This window comes from Nannobrachium achirus (genome assembly GCF_963921795.1).
Source record: "Nannobrachium achirus genome assembly, chromosome: 22".
Lineage (NCBI taxonomy): Eukaryota > Metazoa > Chordata > Actinopteri > Myctophiformes > Myctophidae > Nannobrachium > Nannobrachium achirus.
The window spans coordinates 22,129,943-22,155,727 of NC_137829.1; the positions used below are offsets into that span (position 1 = coordinate 22,129,943).

The following is a 25,785-nucleotide window of genomic DNA, read 5'->3' on the forward strand; positions in this document are numbered from 1 at the left end:
CAACAAGCTGACAAGTTTCATGTTGCGTCCATAGTTGTGCGTGTGGATAGATGAAACAGGTTGTTACCACATGTTCATGCCGTGTCCTTGGTTATGGGTGTGCACGTGTGGGTTTTTTGCGTATGTGTCCAGGGACTTTGTGGCTCACTGTGGCAGGGCCTTCAAGATGGCATTCACCTCCTCGGCCACTGCTGTCAGTGCGAACTCAAACTGGTCCTGAGCGGGGAAATGGACAGAGCGGAGGAAACAGACAAAGTCAAAGACATTATCATAAATTGTGGCCCTCGATCAAAACTAGAGTACAGTAGAAGAGAGAGAAAGGTAAAAAGTATAGAGAGAGGGAGGGAGGGTAGGGGGATAGAATTGGGTTGTGATGATGGTGGGTGTCTGTCTCATGGATCAGCAGCATGCACATGGATAGACACGCACGCACACACAGAAAGCACATTGGTACCTTGGTGGAGACCAGGCCAGGTCTCTGGTCTCTGATGTGTTCCAATGTGGCAGCGATGTCAATCTCCTTCACTCCTAACAACAGCAACATCAAGAAATTATTTGCACTCTGTTGTATGATGGAGTCGCATGTCAAAAATAACAGATACACAACCTCACAACGCATCGTAATGCTTGTGTCAGCTATGTTTAAGTATAAATCTACTATTGTTTGTTTTTTATTGTCAGTTGAATATAACAGTGTTTTATCTTCATTACGTTTTTTATTTTTTATTTTTTTTTATTGTAAAATAACACTATTCCCTGTAATGACATTTCCCCTTACTTCATAAAGCACCTTTTAAAAACACTTAAAATGTTAAACCACAGGGAGAAAACAATATGCTGTAAAAGCAATTAACACTTCAATGTAAGCCATGCATGTGAGAAGAACACAGCATTATGTAGGCTATACAAAATCTCTGGCACAGTAATGGTATATCATAAATTTACATCTTTACACTTATTCACTACATTCTGCAATGGTGCAACCACAATATAATATTATTTGTGAATATAGCACCCTCTGCTGTGCAATGTGTGAACTTCAAAGCTGGTGGAGAGAGTAGCTGCTTCTTATTTGCCCGATTTATACTTGGATTGCACGCCGAAAATAGATCTACAAGCAAATCTACCCAAGATCAGAATTAACAGAGAAACCGATTCACTCTCCTCGTAACTAGTTGAGAAGAGTATTTTTTTTACTATACTCAGTGGTGGAAAAAGTACTCAATTAGTTTTACTTCAGTTAAAATATCAATATTGCAATGTGGAAATACTCCTGGGGGTCCCTGGAACTAAATATTTTGAGAAGGGGGTCTGCGGCCAAATACATATCGTTTTGGGGGTCCTTGACATGAAAAAGTTTGAGCACCACTGACAAAGAAACAGGTATTTAAAAAAAAAAAAAAAAAACCTTAGAAAGGATTTATAAGACTCATTTCCTTCCTCGGTTTTGAATAAAAGGTGTATTTTCATCATGTCATAATTAATTTTATGACCCATGGCACTCCCTGTTGAAGGCTTTGGACATTTGCCTGACATTCGTGTGTGTGTGTGTGTGTGTGTGTGTGTGTGTGTGTGTGTGCGCGCGCGTGCGTGTCTCACCCTTGGCCATGCGGTTCAGCACCATGTCAATGAGAATGTATGTACCAGTTCGTCCAGTGCCGTCACTTAGGGAGACAGACGAGAGAGAGAAAGAGAGAGGATACCATTAGATTCTGAACAAAATACAGAGTTAGTTAGTGACTGAAGAGTTCTTCCAGTCACTAACTGTTCACCCATTCAGTTCTAAGGGTGGAAGGATTGCACTCAAGAGACAAAAAGTCTCTTTAAATGTTTTAACGTCTTGGATGTTTTAAATTGAAAAGAAATGCCACAAAGCCAGACTAAATGTATTCAGTATATGGCCAAGTGCATACATGTGACTCAGCACTCAGGTCAGAGACACTTTCATACTTAAATAAGAAAAAGACATTGGGGACATTGGAGTGCTAGACCTAAAGTCCAGTATACATAAAAAGGAGGAATTAAAAATTCCAAAAAGGAATAAAATGTTCCAAAAAGGTAGCACATCCAAAACTTTAAATGAGTGGAGGACAAAGTACTCACATTTCCACTTTGTTATTGGCACACACCAACAAAGAACGCTTACACGTTTCGGCTATGAGCCTTCATCAGAGCAGCATACTTATAATAAGTATAGCAGCCCCCCTCCTGTTTTTGCAGTTGCTACATAAAAAATAGGCAACATACAAGCTCACAACATTTCATGCCGTGTGCTTGTAGATTAGCTATTTTCGTGCTATGTTCGCTCACCGAAAAGCTATGGTAGGGTCAAAACGAGTTGTGGCTTATTACCTGCAATGAACAATGATGGGGCAAGAGCGACCTCTGTAGCACTTATTCACCTTTCTGAGGAACAGGGTTGGGCAGAGAATTAGAGACAGAGCGGGAAGGAGAGAGAGAGAGAGATTAGTTAGAATTCAGCAGTTGGAGCTCATGGAACTTAAAGCCTGTTATTCTCAACCTGTGGGCCAGGGACCACTGGTGAGCCGTGATGGTAGAACATAATATGCAAAAATGTCTCTGTACAAAAAAGGGACATATTACCGGTATGTCCCTGAAATAATTGTCAAAACACAAAGATTTGAATGAGAATATAACACTAATATATACACACACAAATATGGCATGCAATTGTTTTCTTTAAACCCTTGAAAAAATTGGTTTACATTGTGATACCGATAAATACGAATACTGTGTTAATTCCATTGATCCAAGACAGAACTTAATAGATTGTTGGCTCATTAAAATGAACATGCTCTGAATAAGCCCACAGTCCAATCATCTGAACAATTAGATGGTCAGAGATTTTCAAGTGGGCCCTGATCCAGAAACGGTTGAGAACCACTGCTTTAACACATTTAGGCCTAGAATTGTTTAATGCTTTAGCTATTGAAAAATAGCAGATATACAATCTCACAGCACGACACTGAGTGCCGCGCTGCGAGCTTGTAGATCTGCTATTTTTGAAAAATCTGCTATTTTTTAATAGCTAAAGCATAAAATGGGATAAGCAGGTAACACAAGGAGCTAAAAGAAAACGAAACAGAGGCATACAACATCATAACAAATAACGCTGATTCTGATTCAAGAGCTAAGGAGCGGTGGGAGAGGATATACCCCCCCAAAAAAGAAGAAAAACAGGATAAGGGAATAAGGTCAAAATGAGATGGGAAGAACAGGCAAGGCAGAGAGGAGAGAACAGAAAGCCATGGAGTCACTGTCCCTCTTGCAGTCGCCAGTCACACCTGCCAATGCTCATTTTTGTGACTATGCAACTGGAGCCAGAGTACTAGCTGCAAACCACAAAAATGACACTGGGAGACGTTACAATGCAAACCCATCAACCTACTGAGCACTGAGAGAGAGAGAGAGAGAGGGAGAGGGAGCAAGGAGGGGGGAGAAAAAGGCGGAGGTGAAATGTAAAGTTAGGGGTGGGCGATATGGAAAAATACAATATCACAATATTCTTCCAAGCTGTATCACGATACACAATCTTATCATGATTCTTTTTCACATTGGTTTTATGGTTATTTTTTCAAGTTACATAACAGTACAACCACCTACAAGGTAACAAGTAATGCGCCAATTCTTGGCCATCTGGCCAATGATGTATATCGGACCAGTTACCCATATATGGAGACCCCTGGTACCCATACTGTATATGGAGATCCATGTACTGTATATGGAGATATGGTGTGAGAGCCCAAACATGATTACTCTGTTCGTTATGTGAAAGTCCTATGATGTCTATGACATCTGACATCATACCCTTTTATCTCCATACATGGAGATCCCTGTCTGTAGTACCAGCCACACAGATATGGGCTGTCTTGGCCATCCGTCTTGGCCATATATGGATTCTGTTAGTGTGGTATGTGGCAGATGTGGCCTCCATATATGGGCATTCCCATATGAAGTCCTGTTAGATATGGGCTTAATATTGATGACATCAGGGAACACCATATGGGCATAAAAGGGATTCTGTTAGTGTGACATCACAGTGAAGCCAGACCATGATGTCAGAGCGACAAAGAGATACCGTACATACGGACGAGCTGTGACCGTTACATACTAATCTGCGACCTACAGTCACAACAAAATTAAAAGAAGAAGTGGGGTCCAGGCAGAGCACACGAGCGGAGTGGAGCGGGACGGAAAGCCGCTCCGCGCTCCAGGGGTCTATGGTACCGTTCACTCTTCGCTCATGTCGCGCCCCCCGCCGCTCCGCTCCTCCCCGCTCCGCTCGATTTGCGTATCGCTCCGCTCACCGCTCACTCCGCGCTCCGCTCAGGGTCGTCAAAAAGCAGCAAAAAAAAAAGTTCTGAAACACTTTCTCCTTCGCCAGTGTGTTCCCATCCAACACAAACGCCTGCGGTAATGTGAGCCTCGGCTTGATGGAGATCTATCTAGGCAATCTAATCATTGTATTTTAAGACGGGCAATATTAAATCCTGTTGGTTATTGATTAGGCGAGTCGTGGCGTGTGTTTTTCATTCAGCAAAATCAGTCTCACTTGCGTTTAAAATCGTATCCTTTGACTGGCTTAACTGACACAAGGTAGGCTACTTATTATAACATAGCCTAGCCTACTTGTGTGGATGATATAGATACATTTTGTGAAATCTTGATGAAGGGAATTCTCTGTCTGTTCTCCTCTCCGCGGTAACGACATGGCTGCACTGCCACTACTGCACCCGGCACTGTTTTGTTGGAAACATGCGGTGCGCGGCCCCAACAGGGTCGGCCAGGAGCGGAGGAGGTCTGCGCTCCAAGGAGCAGAGGAAAATCCTCGCTCCGAAGCCACTCAGACCCGTTTGAAAAGTCGCTTGCTCATGCTCACGTCAAAAACGGCCCGCTCCGCTCCCCGCGCCGCTCGCGCTCCACTCCGCTCGTATGCTCTGGGTCCAGGGAGGTTTAAATTGACCCTTACAAGTATGTAACTCTGACAGTATACAAATGAAACCAAATGGACCCTTACAGGTCCATTTGGTTTAATTTGTATAGTGTCAGAGTTAAGGGGAGTCCTTGACATTTTAAAGTTTGAAAACTACTAATTCAGCCCTAGGTTTAAATGCATTCTGCAATGAATCTCTGTATTAACAATTCAACAGGATTCTCTATAAGGCTCCCTTGTAGTATCACGATATATACGATATCTCTGAAAAGGAATATCGTGGAGACGTTGCATCGTCTCAACAATATTTATCACCATATCGCCCACCCCTACAGTATGTAAAGTACTTGTGCATTGTTTGATAATGGACACGAGAAGAGTGATAGAGAAGATGCAGAAACAGGTAGAGTGATAGAAAAGATGGAGAAACAAGTAGAAAGGATGACATGGGATTCATCGTTAGGATTCAAGGCCTGCAGTCACCACCAGTACACGGCATACAGGTATCTCTCACCCAACACTTACTGTTATTTAGCTGTGAGTGTTTCCGGATGGTGTCCTTACCTGCGGAAGTCGAGCAGGGGTCGCGTGGAGGTGGGGATGCCGTCAGCAGGCCAGCTGAGCAGGTGGAACTGAGTCAGCGTTCTGGTCTCCTGGGTCTGCACGTTCTTCAGGTAGAAACTACGTACTAAGAAGTCCTTACACCAGATGTGCTCTGACACCAAGTTAACCTGACACACACACACGCAGATTGAGAGAGAGATGGAAAGGATCAGCATCTGTTGGGCAAAGTATATACTGGATTGCTGTATTTAATTTAGAACATAACAAAATGTTGTGAGCTTATAACCAATAGGGATGCTGTGCCAAATGTCATGAACAAGTTTGGTGAATGTAGACCTGATGTAGCATTAGGCCATGGATGCCCATGATTTATCTCTGGGACCCCAATCTACACTGTACAATCATGTTCATTTAACTCTGATAAGAGTACAAATGGAAGAAGTGGTTCCATAGCAGCAGAGTACCCCTAGGAATCCCCTCCACGACCCCTAATACAATAGTTCACCTTCACCATACAACTGTTAGAAACATTATACAGGATAAAGAAGTGGTATATAGTACTGTAGTTACCGGTATAACGCTTTATGGATAAAACGTGGTGGTATACAGAATGAGTTCTTACAGGTATGAAAGAGGAGGTTACCTCATAGATGTTGTAGAGAGAAGAGCCTTCATCAGGCCAGTAACGTTCACACTGCTTCTCACCGTCCTCTGTCAGTGCGGTCATCATCACTATCACGGTACAGCCATTCTCCCATACCATCTGAGGATCCAGAACATTTTACAGTTTAGGCATTTAGCAGACGCTCTTAATCCAGAACAAGTTACATGTATTGTCATTTGAGGCTAGGCAAGTGCTACGGTAAGTGCTATAGGCTAAGGTGGAGTCTGGTGAACACGCACGCACGCACGCACGCACGCACACACACACACATTTTCAGACATTGAATGTACACAATATAATGCTCCACACATAAACTGAAGAATCTTTATTCTCTTTAATGGGGGCAAAATACTATTCATTTACAATCCACAAGTAACAACAAGCACCATCTAGTGGATAGACATTAAGTATTTTACAATCTATACTTACAGTATACACTACCGTGTTTAGTTTAAGATTTGGAAAGTGTTTCAATAAAGTGGAGAGGAATTGCCTAACTTAAATACAATTCTGAGGTATTTTTTACTTTACTAGAGTATTTCCCATTTTCAATACTTTTAATTCTACTCCATTACATCTCAGAGGCAAATATTGTACTTTTACTCCATTACAATTCTTTGACTGCTTTAGTTACTATACTTTGTATAATTTAGATTATTATCACAAAACATACATTAAACACTTCAGCCATATACATGTATATATATTTTGTCCAATTGACTAATAAGACGATCTACAGTACAGTATCTGTTATTTTCCAAAAATGTTATACATTTTGTGCTTGTGAAATTCTGGACATTCTGCACAATGAGCACTTTCTACTTTTGGTACTTTAAGTATATTTTGATGCCAATACTTCTGTACATTTACTCAAGTAAATGTTTAACTTTTATTAAACTTTTTAACTTTTTACCAGACTTACTTGCAACAGAGTATCTCTACACTGCAGTATAGATACTTTAACTTAAAAAAATAAAAAAAATAAAAGGTTTCTGTCTGACAGTGATGATAAACATCTACTAAACTCAGGACATCTGTACTGACCTGCCAGAAATCAGCCACAGTGTGAGCCATGGGTCCCTGGGTGGCGATGTAGGCTGTTAGGCGGGGGTCATGGTCAATCTTTAGATTAACAAGGAAAGAAAGATTGGTTGTTTTCAACACAATTTTGGTGACAGTCAGTGTTGATTTCACTTAATAATTATGCCTTACGATGTTGCTGGCATTGATGTAGTCTTCCTTATGGGGGTTCTGATCCGACTTCAGCTTGACCCGAGAGTGATCATCTGGAGAGAACAAACACATTTTTAAGAGAGTGTGAAGGAATGAAATGGTATTCTATTGAGAAAGAATCATCACATTAAACATCTGAAGGCAGATGTTATTAGAGAGGATTGTTACTTGTCCTGTTGACTTGTCCAGCTTGAAACAGGTACACATATACTGTACATGTAATTTACATGTACATGGGCACATATCTATCAATAATCTATCTATAAATGAAGGAAATCTATGTCTGTCTGTGTGTGCGTGTGTGTCTGCGCTGACGTCATCCAATGGGAAAACCCTTGAGAGTGGCGTCATCAATCGGGTAATGATGTCATCATCACCATAAAAGCCAATGAGGGACCAGCAGTCTTGGTGCCATCACCATCAATAAGTGCGACCAGATATAAACGGATATGTCTATGAGAGGGGCCATCTATGGCCGTAGCATAGTACCGTATATGCCAGATGGGCATAGAAGGGCATAAATGGGCAACAGGTAATATAGCATTGAAACCAGTTTAATCTTTTTAATTTTTTTTATATAATGTGGAAATCTTGGAAAAAGACAAATCTCGTATGGGGTGTCCCTTTCTGGCACAAAATATCTTTTCAGATTGGAGATCCGAGGCCAAATTCATATCAATTTGGGGGTCCTTGACATGACAAAGTTTAACGACCCTCTGCTCTTAACAGTATCCTTAAACGGGCATGGCAACCATATGATCAAGCAGATAGATACCAATCTGGCTAGCCATCGTCAAAGAAAAGGTCGATCCTTTTCACTTGAGCTCAGTTGTAACTCGAGCTCAGTTAGGCTGTTCTTGAGAGACTAGATAGATACTAACAGGGCAGAGAATGGGCGTGTCTGTTCTTGTCCATGTTGGCCTGGTCCTGGGCCATGTTGACTGAACAGGGCTCCGCCTGGTAGGAACACAGGGCCTCCCACTCCTTCTGCAGGCGGTCCTTGTTTCGCAGGTGGTCCTCCATGTACGTCTGGGGGAAGACAGGACGCAATGGAGGACAAAATGGACAACGTAGGTACACACAGTGAAATCCTCAGTGTTAAGGTCTTTGCACACTGCTGCGTTTTTTTCAGACGAATACCAGGGTCGATAAATACATATGAACTTGGGGGTCCTTGAAAATGAAAAGGTTTGGGAAACACCTAAGATATACAGTATGGACTTTTCATGAGTGGGCTTTAATGCTGCGTCTTTTGCTCACCAGTATCATGTGCCCGGTGGATATGTCCATGTTGGACTGAGCCGGCTCCTCGCTCCAGGAAGGGGTGGAGCTGTGGGTGGAGGAGGGGCTGTGCTGCGGCCCGTCGCTGAACTGGGAGGAGACGCTGCTGACGCGCGACGTGTCCGTCCCTCTGCGGCCCCCCGCGCCCGCCGCCACGGCGGACCCCGCCACGCTGCCCCCCACCCCGCAGTCCTGACGGGACAGGGAGGACTTGGATGCCATGTGCTGCCGACACAACTCCTGGACGGGGAGACAACAAGACAGAGATGGTACAGTGGTGGAAAAAGTAAGTGATTTCATTTAATTCAAATAATAACAAAATGGGTTCTATGTTCTGTACTAGTTACTATAGACTAGAGTGTTTTGTCCATATGTTGACATGTTTTCCTCCAATCAGGATAGAGTGGGGGCGGGCCTTATGCGTACCAAGGTGTATATATGTCACCGGATGTTAGAGAAACAGGACGGCCGAGAAACGGAGCACTCGCGGTGCCGCACGGGGCGGAACAAGCGGTCGCCCACAACAACGTCCTCCAGGCGGAGCCCATCGATTGTCCACGACATTGCAAGCGGCGCGAAGGCCAGCGGACCTTGGTCCTGCTCTTCGCCCCCGAGCGCCGCAGGCGCGAGTGGCCGTGAAGAGCGGGCCAGGGCCGCGCGGCCGGCGGAGCGCCGCGCGAGTTACGAAGCCGTGGTGAATGCAATCGTTATATTTATGCCCAGGCCGTAAGGCCTGGGCAAGCCCAAGATAAACGCTCATAGTAAGCTAATGGCTAAGCTAATGGCTAAGCTAATGGCTAAACACCGCCCAGCTAGGCTAGTAAATAAAGAAAGGGAGTCGCAAACGAGTGACGTCAGCGCCTGCACTAGTGAATGGCTGTCTATGGGCTGTCGTCGCCATCTGGTGGTGATTAGTGTGTGGTGAACGAAACAAGCGCTCTTACAATGAACGTCCTGAGTTACCCAAACATACTGTAACATATATATATATTAGTTTTCTTCATGTTTTGTTTTTGTAGGTTTTTATATTTTTGATATGTGGACGCCCTACATTAGCTTAGCCTCGTAAACCATCGGTGTTTACTTCTAATGGGGATCCTGCCAAATAAACAACTGCCGCCTTGAACCTTTTCTTGATGATTGATTTAAATGTGGTCTCTTCTTTTCTGCACACTAGCTTTAGAAAAAAGAATAGGAATAGAATGTTCATGCCACCAGTAAATTGAAAACAATAACACAGCTTGCCTGAACACAGCTGCCAGGATGTTGACATGGGTTTCCATATGTCTCCCAGTAACAAACAAAGACCCCTTCGAAACCCTAACTGAATACCTGGTAGTCAAAATGGGTTTCGACTCCTCCCTCTGGTCCCAGACCAAGCTTGCCATTGGCCAGTTGCTGGGCGTGGTGCCTGAGACAAGCAATGCCCATAGCCAATACCAGCACTCCCCCCACAACTGCCATGGAGACCAGGGTGATGACCGTCCCGCTGGAGCCCTGGGAAACCCGGGTGACCTGTGGGAGACCCTGTGCATCAGTTCTCTAGGAAGAGGAGGGCACAGACAGGAAAGGTTTTTATAGTTATCTCATTAATACGGTCTCACTTTGGCAAAATGATAAACCTTTTTCATACACGTTTTTGATATGTTCTTAAAGGACGACTTCACCACTTTTCAACCTATATTCATATAATTGGTGCTCACTAATGTTCATGATAAAATAGCAAAATATTTTCCAACTCTGTGTCTCATAGGAGGGTTGTGGGAAGTTCAGAAATCCGTTTACCCGTGACATCATCGATGGGAATCCAAGCTAATAGAAACGGCAGGCTTTCTATTCCTGAAAAGTTACAATGTTATAATCCGATGATGTCACTGGCAGACAGTTTTCGGAACTCCCCAGAGCCCTCCTATGAGACACAGACCGAGTAAAAATGTGCTATTCTATCGTTAACGTTAGTGAGGACCAATTATATAAAGACAGGTTGAAAAGTCGTCCTAAAGTGAAAGTGGTTAAATCTGTCTGTGGATTTTTACAAATATATATAACCAATGAAAAATATTAACAAGAGCTTGTGACTAAATGATAACTACACTAGATCCAGTGGAAGACAGGTTATTTTTAAAATAATTCTGAAATGTAACATTTTCGGCCATTTTCTTTTTTGGACAAGGTTTCCACCCGACAGCAATGATATGCTGAATGTCAAATCTAAAAATGTAAATAGCTTTTTGATACAAAACAACTTCATGTTATTCCTGACACAAATGCAACTCATGTATGATAACAATGCATTAATGCCAGAGGGGTTAATGTGTTGCTTTCAGTGGCCTGCTATTGAATGATCCCTCTCCTTATCTGTCTGTATTCCTGCCTTTGTGTAAACAAATACTATGCTATCACCTCCTCTAGCTACTGTACACTCTGAACTGATACCGTAGGCTCCCTTCCAAACTAAACCACACATTAAACTAACAACAAGCCAGCAGAACAACGCTACCAACGAAGGCAGGGAAAATGGATTGATCCGATGGCCCACAAACAAGTACCAGGCAAATTAAGTGGTTTAATAAATGGATTTCTCAACTGTACAGTGAAGCAGTGAACATTGGGATAACTACTAATCATGCCTCGATGTTGGCACATACTGTATGCTTGTTAGACACCTTTACAAATGAGGCTCAAGGTAAAACAGAAACCTTTGTTTGAACGAAAAGATCGTCACAGCCTGAGCTTGATCAAACAGTGAGACATGACTGAAGCATAAAAGCCATTTGATGCAGTACCGTAAGAAGTCGTTTTTACTGTCTTGCAGCACTAATATCAATATGAACCCCAAAACATGATGATGATAGAATAAAATTACATTGCAAAAAACAAACAAAAAACATTTCTTTCAATATAAAGGTAATCGTTTCCATCTTAGATGATCACAGTATGAAAACAAACAGGCTTATGTCGATACCGGCTTAAGATGACATTCTGACAAATATCACACGAACACGTGTAATCATTCTCAGAGGTTGATCCCAGTACAAAGCTGACTTCCCGTGACTTCCCGTGTCTCGTGTGTGTGTGTGTGTGTGTGTGTGTGTGTGTGTGTGTGTGTGTGTGTGTGTGTGTGTGTGTGTGTGTGTGGTGCGCGTACGTGTGGAGATAATGATAATGGGAGTAATGACGCCTGTGACTGTTGTCATAGCAGCCAGAGTGGGGGGTTTGGAAAAGATCAGGTGCCATGGCAACCCGGTGGAATGCTATGGGATGTCGCCTTGGTGATGTGCAGTGGCCACTTGCACTCCAGGTGGCAGACACACACACACACACACACACACACACACACACACACACACACACACACACACACACACACACACACACACACACACACACACACACACACACACACACACACCTACGCACTAACATAATTTGCCATTATAAAGCCCAGTTGACAAAAGGAAACCCACACAGCAGTGATATAAATGTCACAGCTCTTCTGCCCGGCCAGTTCTGCTGTGAGCAAAACATCAAGGGGGTTTTAAGAACGTTGACACACAATCCACAACCACAGGAGAAAATAATTAGATAAAACACACAGTGACCAACATTTTAGTGATCGAGTTCAATCAAAGTCAAAGTTTTGAATAATAGTCGAGCTAACCAGAGATTAAATGGACCATAGATTGTTGCATTATTATGGGCATCAGTCAGTGTTCATTTCACTTTGAGAGTATGCAAACACACACACACACACACACACACACACACACACGCACACACAAACACACACACACACACGCGCGCGCACGCACACAACCGACTGCTAAGATTAACACCTGCTAGGCAGTGGCTTGTCTTTGAAACAGATGTACCGTAGAACACGATCTTGCTCATTAAGCACATCCTCATCACACATAATTAGTCCTCCTTGCCCACCAGTGTTGCTGGTTCGGTTTGGCAGATACCCCGCTGTTTGCGTGGTCACACCGGGTTTCACATGTTTCCCGTGGTGGCACATGGTAAAACCTGTGTGCTACTTCCACTCTTAGAGTGTACACATTTAACGAAAGGTCATTTCGAAGACATTTGAACAGTCTCAGATTTACATTAACTCTCTCTAAAAGCAGCATCATGGCACAGCTATCAAACCACGGTAGTACAACTCACCACTAGGCCTGCCACAATTATTACATAATCATCTAATCACAATTATTTGACATAATCACAACTATTTTGTCATAATCGTCATAATAGTTTTCATCTTGAAAGATTTTCATATATTTAAAAAAATTGTGGAAATAGCAGATCTACAAGCTCACAACGCGCCGCGGTGCGACGAGTTGTGAGCTTGTAGATCGGCTATTTCCACTGTCAATGTTCTTTTTTAAGTATAAAGTTGTCAAATATGTCAGTAATTTCGTTATGTGTTATATCTGCCATGTGCAACTTCAAAGCTTACAAAGAGACAGAAATGTAATTGTTAACGACAAAAACACAATTGAATCGTTAATCGCAATTATTATTGACAGCCCTACTCACCACATCTAAGACGGACCCTCATCCTCTCTGCTCCCGGTGTTCTGTGGAGTGTCAGCAGTTCACTCCGTATACATTCATCTAGACTCTGACTACACTGAATTCTGCCTCTGATTTCAACATCAGGCGGACACAAGAGGCCTCTGCTACTCCAGGTGTTTGCATCTGTAGCGCTGATTCTTCAAACAAGTCACCGTAAGGTCACCTCTGACTCCAGCACTGTACCATGTGAATCTGTACAACTCGCTTGGATGCAGAGCAGAGAGTGACTAGCTCCTGAAACTATTTTCTCTGTGAAGAAAGCCCAGCTAAAGCCCACCCGACCAGAGTGAGTAGCAAGTGAAAGGGAAACGAAGACATGCGTGAGGACAGGCATAATTTGTCTTTGTGTTTCCCTGACAACTGCACCGTATGTAGCCAGGGGGAGAATTTGGGAGGCCAGGGATCATATTCACACAGTCTCCCACCCAATGAGCATGACGTATGAGCAAAATGGACGATAATGTGAAAACTGTCAATGAAATGTGTGTGTGTGCGCTCACGTGTGTGTGCTTTAGGACTGTCACAATTATTACATAATTGTTTTTTCAAGTATAAAGTTGTCAAATATGTCAGCCATTTCTTTGTATATTTAGGTTATGTGTCATATCTGCCATGTGCAACTTCAAAGCCTACAAGCCAAACAGGAATGTAATTGTCAAAGACAGAAACACAATTAAATCGTTATTTGAGTGACAATTAATCATCATGTAAGATGTCATAATCGTGACAGCCCTAACGTGCGTGTGCGCGTGCATGTGCGTGTGCATGTGCGCGTGCGTGTTTTTGTGTACCTCTCCCACGCCAGTCTGTACAATCTTCAGGCCAGTCTCAGACTCCAGGAAGCGCTTTTCAGATACTGTAAATAAAACCACGATAATAGTAAGCAAACACAAATAACTGACATAATATCTGTTTTTATTGTTGTTTTAAGGTAAGAAAAAGAGAAAACTTTTTTTTTCCATTCATCATTGTGAGTGTTATCTCTCCATCCTAGTTGACAGGCAGAGGACCATCAATGTCCTCTGAGTCAACAGTCAGATGGCTGACATTTCCCTGTTACCAAACACACTGTGCTGCACGGTCTGACCTCTCTCCTGAGTGTGTGTGGGCGTGCACACATTGTCAGTCCTCTCTGAGTGCGTGTGGGCATGCACACATTGTCAGACCTCTCTGAGTGTGTGTGGGTGTGCTCAAATGAGAGACGAAAAGCACTAACGATCTGTCGTGCATATCTGGTTTTGTGTTAGAGAGACAGTGTGTGCGTGCGTGTCTCACCAGCTTTAGCAGCCACCTCTGCAGCAGTCATGTTCTGTTCGTTCTGACGGATACGAAATGTCAACGCAGGACCCACCACACTGGAAACGCACGCACGCACGCACACACGCACGCACGCACGCGCACACGCACACGCACACACACACACACACACACACACATATTAATAATAATTAAATTCATACTGTGTAAAAATATAATATTCCACTGATATTTTTTTCACAATAACATTCCACATGAGTTTCGAATGTGACTTTGCAAGTTCTGGACAGCAGCTTCAAAGACACTCCCTTATAAGCTTATGCAAGGATGTCGCTTGCCAAACAATAATTAGCATGTAAGAATGTAATTGCTAACGCCTTTGAAGTGACACTGTCATACAACAGAGTATAAATGAGGCTTTACACACACACTGGAAGTGATGTTACCTGATGTTGATGAAGCTACTGGTGGTCAGGTGTATTTTACCGGCTAGCTGCTCCAGCAGTTTGACTCCGTCATACAGAGTCAGAGGTCTAGACGAGGACACGAAAACCTTTGTTAACATACTGTACTGCAGTATCAGGTACAGGGGGTCCCCAGCTAAATTAGTTAATAGATCCTCACAATCATTTTAACCACTTTATGGTAACACTTTATAGAGGTTATGCATCATATGTCACTCAAGTGCTCGTTGGGAAACTCCTACTGACTCCTCCTAACTCCTACTCCTACTGGCCACTCAGTAGCCATTCCTGCATAACCTCCGGGTACCCTCTAGAGTCTATACTTTGGCTATACAAAAATAGCAGATAGAGCAGCACTTTGTGCCGTGTTATGAGTTTCCAATACATCTACAGACAAAGAACCACTGCATACTCGTTCTCCTCAAAGTCAGCCTTCAGAATAGTGCAAAAGAGTTCATCGAACTAAGTATCAACATTTTTTTTAATAATTGCCAATTAATCTATCAATAAGTGGGGTGTGTCATTATATGCCAAAGGTATTTCAAATCAGGTGAAAACACAGGATCAACAAGCTCACAACGCGTTGTAGATATGCTATTTTCAATCATTCGATAAAATAAATAAAAAAGAAATGTAATAATCGCTAAGAAAATAATCGATAGTTGCAGCTCTATTTCAACAATAATGCAGAAGAATGGATGACATTTTAAAATGCCAACAGTCATGCCAAGTAACACCACTTTGACCATGGATTGTTGATAAAGAGCATTTGTCGCAGGGTGCCCGCTGGCCTACTGGTCTGGGCAAATACCACAAGCATTTGCCACATAGGCATGGATGCCTTGCGGCGTCGCCGGTTCGATTCCCGATCCGGACGATCTTTGCCGCATGTCACTCCCCGTCTTTCCCCCATTTCCTGTCAGTCTACTGTCCTATCAATAAAGGCATAAAAGCCCCAAAACAAATCTTAAACAAGAATTGACACAGTCAATATATAAGCTGGTCAGATGAAAAAATAAATGTTTTTTGAAAAAAAAAAAAAAAAAATGTTTTTTGAAAAAAAAAAAGTTTTGGAAAAAAATGTTTTTTGGAAAAAAAAAGTTTTGAAAAAACTCGGGCGTGCTCAAACAACAGTAATAACTGCGTATTACCTTACTGTACTTTACTGTACTGTATACTGTACCTCACTGTACTGTACTGTACATATTCTGTGTTCTATATCTATGAAGTCTGTGTTCTAGATCTATGAATTTTGTCACTCCCCCCCCCCCCGTGTATGTGTGTGTGTGTGTGTGTGTGTGTGTGTGTGTGTGTGTGTGTGTGTGTGTGTGTGTGTGTGTGTGTGTGTGTGTGTGTGACTTTTACTTATAACTGAGTACATCTACAGTGCAGTATTGATACTTTTAAGATACTTTAAAAAAAACAAGTGTAAAACATTTGAGTACTTTTTCCAACAGCTACTTTCCCCCATAGCCTGGAGGACTCCTGCTAAGTTTACAGTTGCCATATAGCCTATTACTCTATAAATCTATCTGTGATGTCTGATTTTACTAAAACTAGCATGCTTATTAGGCAGTAGTGGGAAAAGTACTCGCATTCTTTACTTAAGTATCATACAAGTGGAAGACTTGTATTCAAAATTTACTTGAGTACAAGTATAAAAAGTATTTGTATTGAAATGTACCAAAAGCAGAAAGTACGCATTATGCAGAACTTAATGTAACCAAGGTGTTCAAATAAGTGTATTGATTGTAGGCATTTTCCAAAATCTTGTGGTATTTCACTGCTACATATCGTTCTAAATATATGCTTTCTTGTCATTTAGTACAATGAATGTGTTACCGTGTCTCTAGAAATGTGCTCATTATTTGTGAAGATACTAACTGTAATTCTCAAAGACTCGCATTGGTTCATTCAGCACATCGTTTTTGCTCTGTTTCATTTGATATTAAAATGCAACTCGAATTAATCTACTGTGTGGACACTGATCAGATGACAGGAAGAAGCAGCTCATCAATGAATGTACTTTGTGTTGCTTTTGTAAATTGTGTAGGGTACGATATTTTCATGACTTCACACCAAAGCCCATATCATGGTCATAGAGTTAAATCATTGACAACTTGCATACTCGTTCAGTTCATATGTTAATGCAGATGGTATGCAGATGGTGTGACACATCACCTACTACAGCCTACAACGATGCCCAGGGCAACACTGCATATTGTCTATAAATGGCTCACAGTTTAAATAACGTACGGTTTATTTGGACAATCATCTGTAACAGATGAAGTATAATTAAATACGACGTGATTAACGTTTGTTTGACATCCTCATCACAATTACATTGGATGCATCGCGTTGATTAAAGTGAATGGCTGCTATAGTTTTGCTAGTTTTCATCACCTAATCACCTTCCTTTCATAACCTAATCTCTACGTTTAGAATTGAAAGAAGAAAAATAATGTTAATGTTAGTATGAAGCTAATTATAAAGCTTAAATGGATGATGATGTCAACAATGACTTGTGAAAATCAAAGAATGATAGCCGATCTACAAGCAATCATACAAACATTTTGTACTTTGATGCCAATACTTTTGTACTTTTACTCAAGTATAGACCTCTCTTTTCTTCTGTTTCATTTATCACAAGCAGGCTGGCCACAGGCACCGCCTCAGTGTGAAGGAATGGTGCTCCCTGCTGGACAAAATATGTCATTACAGCAGTACAGATCTGGAGGGCCTGGCCAATGGATCATGAGCTCGGTGACCATGTGACATGGACAGCCAATCGGCAAATAGGTCCCCTAGGTCCCCTGAATGTCTCAGGACAATGTAATCTGTTTAAAGAGCTGGTCCTGCTGACCAGCTAAAAAGAGCATATGTCAGAAAAGCTTGTCTCATAGGAGAAATGATATTATTATACTACAATAATAGCATTATATTTACAGATATAATATTGACCTCACTTATTTCACCTTCGACAAAAGGTGTTGCAACTACACTGCAATTGTGAGAGTAAAATTGATGTGTAATGTTTTACTTTATCCTATCCAATATTAAAATTGGCTTAAGGGAGGACGGGCCGGCAGGTGGGCCGGCAGGTGGGAAGACATCTGACGTCACGCTCATGTCACCATGACTCAGCAATAACCATAGAAGTAGTTACACCCAAATATGGAGTGTGTTCAACCTCAATCAGGTGCAAACAAATCAGTCAGCTCCATATATGGGCAGCATTGGGCACAAAAGTGGGAATGCTCATAAATGGGTATATATACTGATGACATCAGGGATCTCCATATTTGGGAATAAAAGGGCCAAGGACTGACAGATATAGAGATCTCCATATATGGGCATATCAGTCGGATTGGTGGTACCACATAAGTAGGTGTGAGGGCCCAAACCTCTAGTTCACTAAATTTGCTTAAATATTCCAATTGTAGCAGGATGTTTGCTTTAATCACTTTGAACCTAGTGTCCCTGTTTTGGGCGAACCATTATAGAGAGAGGGCGAGATCATTTAGCGACCTACAACCGGGTCGCGACGTGGTCGGTAGTTTTCAGCGACCGGGTCGCAAAATCGAGCGACCGGGTCGCTAAATGGAGCGACCGGGTCGCTAAATCACCGACCGCGGCACTAAAGTGAGCGACCGGGTCACTAAATGGAGCGACCGGGTCGCTAAATCACCGACCGCGGCACTAAAGCGAGCGACCGGGTCGCTAAATCGACCGACTGGGACACTAATTCCATCGACCGGGACGCTAATTCCACCGACTGGGACGCTAATCCAGCGACCGGGTAGGTAAATCCACCGACCGGTGGTCGCTTCCACCGACCTACTAACCCTAACCCTAACCCTAACCCTAAACCTAACCTCAGTAACCTTACCTCAGTTAGGCTAACCTGCCACGCAACCTCCCGACCGTTACCTCAGTTAGGCTAACCTGCCACGCAACCTCCCGACCGGGTCGCTAAATCACCGACCGCGTCGCTAAATCACCGACCGCGTCGCTAAAGCGAGCGACCGGGTCGCTAAATCGACCGACTGGGGCGCAAAATCTTCCGAACGGGTCGCTAAATCTACCGACCTAAAACTGCAGGCAGGTCGGTAGATTTAGCGACCGGGTCGGTCGATTTAGCGGCGCGGTCGGTGATTTAGCGACCCGGTCGCTCGATTTAGCGACCCGGTCGCTCGATTTAGCGACCCGGTCGCTGAAAACTACCGACCACGTCGCGACCCGGTTGTAGGTCGCTAAATGATCTCGCTCCTACTGCCATTATAGTTGAAAATAGCAGATCTACACACTCCTTCCTAGACATTGTGATGCAATGCGTTGTGAGTTTGTAGATTGGCTATAATTGTCAGTTCCAAGTTTAGGGCTTACAGCAAGTGGTTGAGTGCTCACCTCTGGTTGGTGACTATGTAACCATATTCTTCTTTGATTCCAGGCCCCTCATCCGGTGGCAGCCCCTGGTCCTTCAAGACTTGCCCGGCCTCTGCAGGGAGCGCCTGGGGGGGTTGAGGGTGGACAGAGGAGGGTGCTTGGCTGGGGCTCTTGGCTGGCGCTGGCGCCGGTGCTGGAGCTAGCATAGTGGAGGCGGCAGGCAGTACATCAACAGCCCCACTTGGTGCAGTGGCAGGCTTTGCTGGCACACTGGACACTTTGTCTGTTTTTAACAGCTGGGTCTGTGAAGAAGCAGGTGACTTTGTCAGCGTGACAAGATGGCGAGTGCGTCATCGACCGTGTTTAAGATGGATGCCAGCTTACCTCTTTGAGGGATATGAGGTCTTTCTCATATGGATCTGAAAGGTCAGACATACAGACATCACTATCATCATGCTATAGTGCTATAAAATATAGATATAATAAATCTAATTAAAAAGTGAATTATGTTATTCCTCTGCAAGGAAGTGGGGTCAAAAATAGTCCAAGTTAATTTAAAGTATAGGCCTAAGAACAAAATCTTCTTCATTCTATCTCTGAGCTATACAGTAATTCTATACATTGAAGATTGTTAGGCCGCAAACACACATAAGCGTGAGACAACTTCTCCGTATCGTTTGAGAATGAGGGGGGTTGGGGGAGGTCCAATTCATTCTGTAAGTCACGTGGTTTCATGTCTCTTCCAAGTCTCTTGCTCAACAGAAGGCTGTCTTTTGGTCAAGAGATTTGCAAGAGACAAAAAAACATGTGACCTCCATTGAGAAGGAATTGGACCACCTGCCCCCCCTCATTCTCAAACGACACAGACACGATATCTCTCGCAAATGTCTGTACGGAGCCTTAAGGTTTAACGTTTTGGGGGTCAAGATCATCAATTATAGGTCATCAATCAAAGTTCAAATATTTTCTACTATAACTTGAAAAAACTTCTTCATTTTGACTTTGACCTTGAGTGACTTTGGAAGATCATTCTCTTGGTCACTGTTTCTTCTGAGGTTAACTAATGTCCCAACAAAAAGCTGGAGATCACCAGCATTTGTTTTATTTAAAGGGTTTGTTGTAACTAGTGCCACTTAGTCTAGCCCACTGGTTACCAAATGGTATGCCAAGTCACAGTGGTGTCGAGGGAAATGTCCAGGTTTGCGTTGGGACTTTGTGACAATCACACATTATTATTGCAATATATACAACTATAGAAAAAGTTTGTCCGCACTAATTTCCCAAAACAAAGCTATACCTTAAAGAATAGATTTTAACCAGTTTCAACCTGTCATCCCTATTTTGGGCATGACATTAGAGCCAAACATATTTTTTTTGTTATATTCACAAATACTGAAAATAGCGAGTGTTATTTTCCCTCTGAGAGTGAACACATTCCATGTGTAGGCTAAACCCGCAGAAAGAAATAAACACTCAGGATTTGACATTCAACACGGCAGACAAGACATAATAACTGTGGGAATGGGGACTCCCACCACTGTATGGTACCTGTGTTGTCAACCTGCACCAGCTGCAGTATGAGGGCCAGCCTGTACAGCTGCTGGGGGCTCAGTTCTCTGGGCTTGACTCCATACCTCTCCAACACCTTGTACATCCTCTGTTGCAAGTCATCTGATAACACCACAGTACAGTACATTCATATCTGGGCTGCCTTTAATACTGTCCAGTTGTTTTGTGACCCCATTAAGGCCTGAACGCAAATCTGTGTCACCTTAGATTTAACATTATGTTATGCTTTAATTATTAAAAAATAGCAGATATACAAGCTTGCAGTGCAGCACTCGGTGCCGTGCTGTGAGCTTGTAGATCTGCTATTTTTTGTCTTTGACCCGATTCTATAAATGTCTTCTAAATCCTTCTTCTAAATCAGTCATTCTCAAACCTTTTCATGTTAAGGACCCCCCAAAATTACATGTATTTGGCCGCGGACCCCCATATCAAAATGTGTTGTTCCAGGGACCCCCCGGAAGCAAATATTTGAGTTACAAATGTTCGCTTTTAAAGACTTGAAAAAAAATCAAAGATTTTCAAAAATACCAGATCTACAAGCTCGCAAAAGCATTAAATAATTGTAGGCCTAAATGGGTTAAAAAGTAAGACAAACTATAGCCATTTGAATGTGCCAAAACCAGAACGAGGCTTGAGTAAAAAGCGCAATGGGCAAAGCAAATGACACACATCATTAACACATAAGTGTATGGCTCACCGTCGAGTGATACAGGGCTGTAGTCTTGAGGGATCGTCTTATGCTGGGGCTGGGGCAGCTGTTTGGCTGCAGTACCAAGTCTCTCCTCTAGGGTGTAGTCTTCCACATAGTCAACTGGCAACTCCAGTTCCTCATAGTAAGGCAGGCCTGCTCACAGCATAATGGCAAAGGCTGTAGCTCTCTCTCTCTGACAGACAGACATCGATCGATCGATCGATAGCTTTCATGTCATTATCTCTTTTAGAGATTCATTAATTCATATTAATTTCATGCCATTTCCTTTTTTTTCTTTTTTTTTACTGTTTCTATTTTATTCATATTCTTGGCAAATGGTGCATTTATATAGCGCCTTCATCCAAGGCGCTTTACAGAGATTGTGCATTACATTCACCCATTCACACACACATTCATACACCGATGGGCAGAGGAAACCATTCAAGGCACCAACCTGCTCACCGGGAGCAACTAGGGGTTCAGAGTCTTGCTCAAGGACTCTTCGACACTAACTCTGGGGGAGCCCGGGATCGAACTGGGAACCCTTCGGGATCCCTCTGTGTTCCAATGGCGGTTTCTCTACCCCTGAGCCACTGCCGCCCCCCCATATTCTTTAAAGTTATCAAACAGAAACTATTCTTCAAAGAAAGAAAGCTTCTTGATTCACCTGCAGGCGTCAGGGGAGCGGGTCCCCGGTGCCGATAGGAGGGCTGCGCAGACGCCAGGTACAGAGACATGGCTTCCTGCAACAACTGCCTTTCACGCTCCCGTTCTCTCTGATTGGCCTGGGACCGTGACGAGGGGCGGACATAGCCTCCTCCTCCTCCAATGGGATGAAGGGATCTCTCTACCTCGTCCTGGTATCTGTGCTGTGACAGGTAAAGAGGAGGAATTTGGATGGTACGGTTATGTGCGCGTGCATGCATGAATGGATAAATTGTTAATTTACAAAACATTCAAACAATTTCAATATCATAATCCATTTTTCCAATACTTTATTACAACTGACCCAGTGTCAGCCTTCAGATTGGCCCCTGACTGACTAACCAGCAGGCATTTCTGCATTGTTCTGCCTGGGTTCCGCCTTATGGTTGTTTATGTGAAATTTGCTAAAACATTTAAACCTGAGATGTTCCGTTTTTACTGAGTCCAAGTTTAAACAAAGAATTGAATACGCTGAACATCAGTACGAAGCAACTGAAAAACCTGCTATTTCAACGGTAGTGGATGGAGAGAAAGGATTTCTGTACAACCAAGACACAAACAGCAACCAATGGTGCGAAGAGGGGCAAGGACCACGGGTGGGACTTGACAAAGGGATTACAAACACTTATAGAAAAGCACTTATGGATGCATTCGACTAGTCCACGTGTGTACCTTTGCCTTTGTGTGTGTGTGTGTGTGTGTGTGTGTGCGTGTGTGTGTGTGTGTGTGTGTGTGTGTGTGTGTGTGTGTGTGTGTGTGTGTGTGTGTGCGCGCGTGCATGCATGCGTGCGTGCGTACCTGGTGATATGCGTATGGGTCCATGGAGGCAGCCTGCATGCGTAGCTGGGACTGAGGAGGCTCGACAATCATGTAGTCCAGATAATTGTCAGGAGAAGGCATGGGCCCTGACTTGGAACTGTGGTGGTGGTTGTGTTGTTTGGACCTGGCAACGCAGAACAAAGAACAGGTAAGGAAAGATTTCGCCGACCCGCGGAACGCACCACGTGACCAAGATGTAAACACGCTGTCTGTAACATCCGACGATCTTTTCTTCTTTCATCCGGAAAAAAGTACAATTTTAACCACAACGATCCGTTCTTTAGTTACGGTCCGTTGAAAAAAGATTGTTTCGACGAAAACGTTATCTGAGAAAGGATTCCTCGACAAACAGATTTTTCTGAAAATCATAGCAGAGGAGCGGACAGAGCGAAACATTTCCGGATTACGTAATATTTCCGGGTTCTAAGCATCGCTTAGCAACCGGGGACGCTTGAAGATGATTCACATCTCATTTTAGTTGATTAAAATGTTCCTGGCCTTACTGAGGGAGAGAGGAGGATGTGGAGGACGCAGAGTTAGGCTTGGAAGGGCGTGTGGTGTGAGGAACCCTCTTCAGCTCCTTGGATACAATGTACTGGGTGATGTCATCCTGCCAGGACAGACCTACATACGCACACGCACACACGCACGCACGCGCACATACACACATATAGCAGTGATCACAAGGACCACAATTTACTATGCATTGATTAGGCCATGGACCCACATAACTCTTGTACTTTACTCGAGTGTGTCCAATTTCCAGTAGGCCTACTTTTACTTCAACTCCACTACATCTTGGAACGTATCGGATTGTATTTTTACTCAACTATTTATTTTAAAACTGTAGTTACTAGTTACTTTGCAGATATAAATTATAATATTATTATAAAACATACATAAACCATACTTTTACTAGTAAGACATATTAGTACTTTATCCACCACTGGCTTTATCCACACACAGACCAGATACGGCTAAAAGGAGAAACACTGTTCCCTCTCAATGCAAAGGGATAGTCACTCGACCATGTTCTCTCTCTTTCTCTTTAAATTGGGTAGAGCTAGCTTGCCTTGATACTGAGAGAGAGAGAGAGAGAGGGCTTCGACACCAGAGCGAAAAAATAACTGGCGATTTTTCGCTCCCTGGAAATGTGTTGCCGGTGTGGAAGCTTGCATTGACTTTATAAGGTTAAAAAAAAGGGAATTATTCGCTTCCCAAATTCGCCCCCGGTGTGTAAAGACCTTGAGAGAGTGTGCAAATGGAACCATTTGATCATCCCGTTTGCACAATCTCAGAATTACCAGTTATTTAGCTGGGGACCCCCTGGGGCTGGAACCCCCTCTAGGACCCCAGGTTTATTTTTAAATTAAATTCTGTAACCGTGACAGCTCTGATGATGGAGAATAAAAGACAGAGAGGGAAACAGAGAGCTCTGTGACGTCAATACTCCTTCAACATCTCAGTGGATTTCCAGCCCTCGTCAGTGACAGTGTCTTAAGACTTATCGCAGCCTGCTTTCACGAAGCCTCCGGGGGAACTGGGGGAGGGTGCAGCACAGGAAGCACATTCATTCATTTCTACTTCTGAAGTTTAGGAAGAAAAAACTCCACGCACACCGTCTTCAAATGCAACAAAGTTTTAATGGGGAATCACAACGTTTTGGTCGTATTTAGACCTTCATCAGACTGTAAGATAAAGATAGCCTGATGAAGGTCTAAATACGACCAAAACCTTGTGATTCCCCATTAAAACCTTATTTCGTTTGAAGACGGTGTGCGTGGAGTTTTTTCTTACTCAGTTGACCGGACCATTGTTTGGTCTCTCCTCGACGCACCTGTCGCTTTTGTAGATGTGCAAGAGTCTTTCGTTTAATTACTTCTGAAGTTATATAATATATTATACTAGTCCTGTGCCTGGGGGGTGTGTATGAGAGATTGAATGTAGGAGTCTCGGAAGTAATGTTGGAGAACCCAGACCGGTGCCTGTTGGGCAGAATAGTCACCATTGACGTCCAGTTTTGCAATCTCCAAATTTGGGCAACGTTTCAGCATGTGGCTGTTACCATGGTGGATGTCACCATGCTCATCTCCAAATTTGGGCATTGTTTCGGCATGCGGCTATTACCATGGTGATGACACTGTGTAATATCAGTGATGTCAGCATGCAGACAAACGGATAGCGGATAGACATTCGCTAAATTAATAGTTAGATATCATATATTATAGAAATCATACTGTAGTGTACAAACTGTACATCTTGAGTGATTAATCCTGGTGGTGTCCCGTCTTTATACACTGTAGGCTGTACTGTACTGTACTGCAAGTATAAAATAGGGCTTAAGTAGTTAAACAATTACCTCAGCCAAAACAAAAGAACATTAGTGCAATAGTGCATGCTTTTCACTATATCAAGCCGCAATCACTATCATGTTTAAGAAGCTCACCTTTTAACGTGAGCTGTTTGAGGACCTCCTGCATCCTCTTCAGAACTGGAACAGTCACCTGATAATGGACCTGGTCCTGCTTTGAGGTCCGACACTGACCGAATAGCCCATCTAAAACACACACACACACACACACACACACACACACACACACACACACACACACACACACAC

At 43.2% G+C, this 25,785-nt stretch overlaps 1 protein-coding gene across 1 annotated transcript in view; it reads right to left on the minus strand.

The window, feature by feature from the left end:
• Nucleotides 1-144: 144 nt before the first annotated feature.
• The window catches only part of ptprna (protein tyrosine phosphatase receptor type Na), a gene marked incomplete at both ends in the record, with an annotated part of 43,248 nt that continues 17,607 nt past the window's right edge, over nucleotides 145-25,785 (minus strand). Inside the window, 22 exons of the mRNA XM_080752756.1 lie at nucleotides 145-216; nucleotides 455-528; nucleotides 1,600-1,664; nucleotides 2,353-2,406; nucleotides 5,519-5,685; nucleotides 6,162-6,281; nucleotides 7,227-7,304; nucleotides 7,395-7,468; nucleotides 8,297-8,444; nucleotides 8,676-8,936; nucleotides 10,029-10,238; nucleotides 14,066-14,130; nucleotides 14,550-14,629; nucleotides 14,978-15,064; nucleotides 19,403-19,683; nucleotides 19,766-19,800; nucleotides 20,930-21,052; nucleotides 21,648-21,794; nucleotides 22,309-22,510; nucleotides 23,145-23,289; nucleotides 23,669-23,789; nucleotides 25,612-25,722. Of these exons, the coding sequence (XP_080608882.1) occupies nucleotides 145-216; nucleotides 455-528; nucleotides 1,600-1,664; nucleotides 2,353-2,406; nucleotides 5,519-5,685; nucleotides 6,162-6,281; nucleotides 7,227-7,304; nucleotides 7,395-7,468; nucleotides 8,297-8,444; nucleotides 8,676-8,936; nucleotides 10,029-10,238; nucleotides 14,066-14,130; nucleotides 14,550-14,629; nucleotides 14,978-15,064; nucleotides 19,403-19,683; nucleotides 19,766-19,800; nucleotides 20,930-21,052; nucleotides 21,648-21,794; nucleotides 22,309-22,510; nucleotides 23,145-23,289; nucleotides 23,669-23,789; nucleotides 25,612-25,722 (2,720 nt within the window). The remainder of the gene's footprint in view (nucleotides 217-454; nucleotides 529-1,599; nucleotides 1,665-2,352; nucleotides 2,407-5,518; nucleotides 5,686-6,161; nucleotides 6,282-7,226; nucleotides 7,305-7,394; nucleotides 7,469-8,296; nucleotides 8,445-8,675; nucleotides 8,937-10,028; nucleotides 10,239-14,065; nucleotides 14,131-14,549; nucleotides 14,630-14,977; nucleotides 15,065-19,402; nucleotides 19,684-19,765; nucleotides 19,801-20,929; nucleotides 21,053-21,647; nucleotides 21,795-22,308; nucleotides 22,511-23,144; nucleotides 23,290-23,668; nucleotides 23,790-25,611; nucleotides 25,723-25,785) is intronic.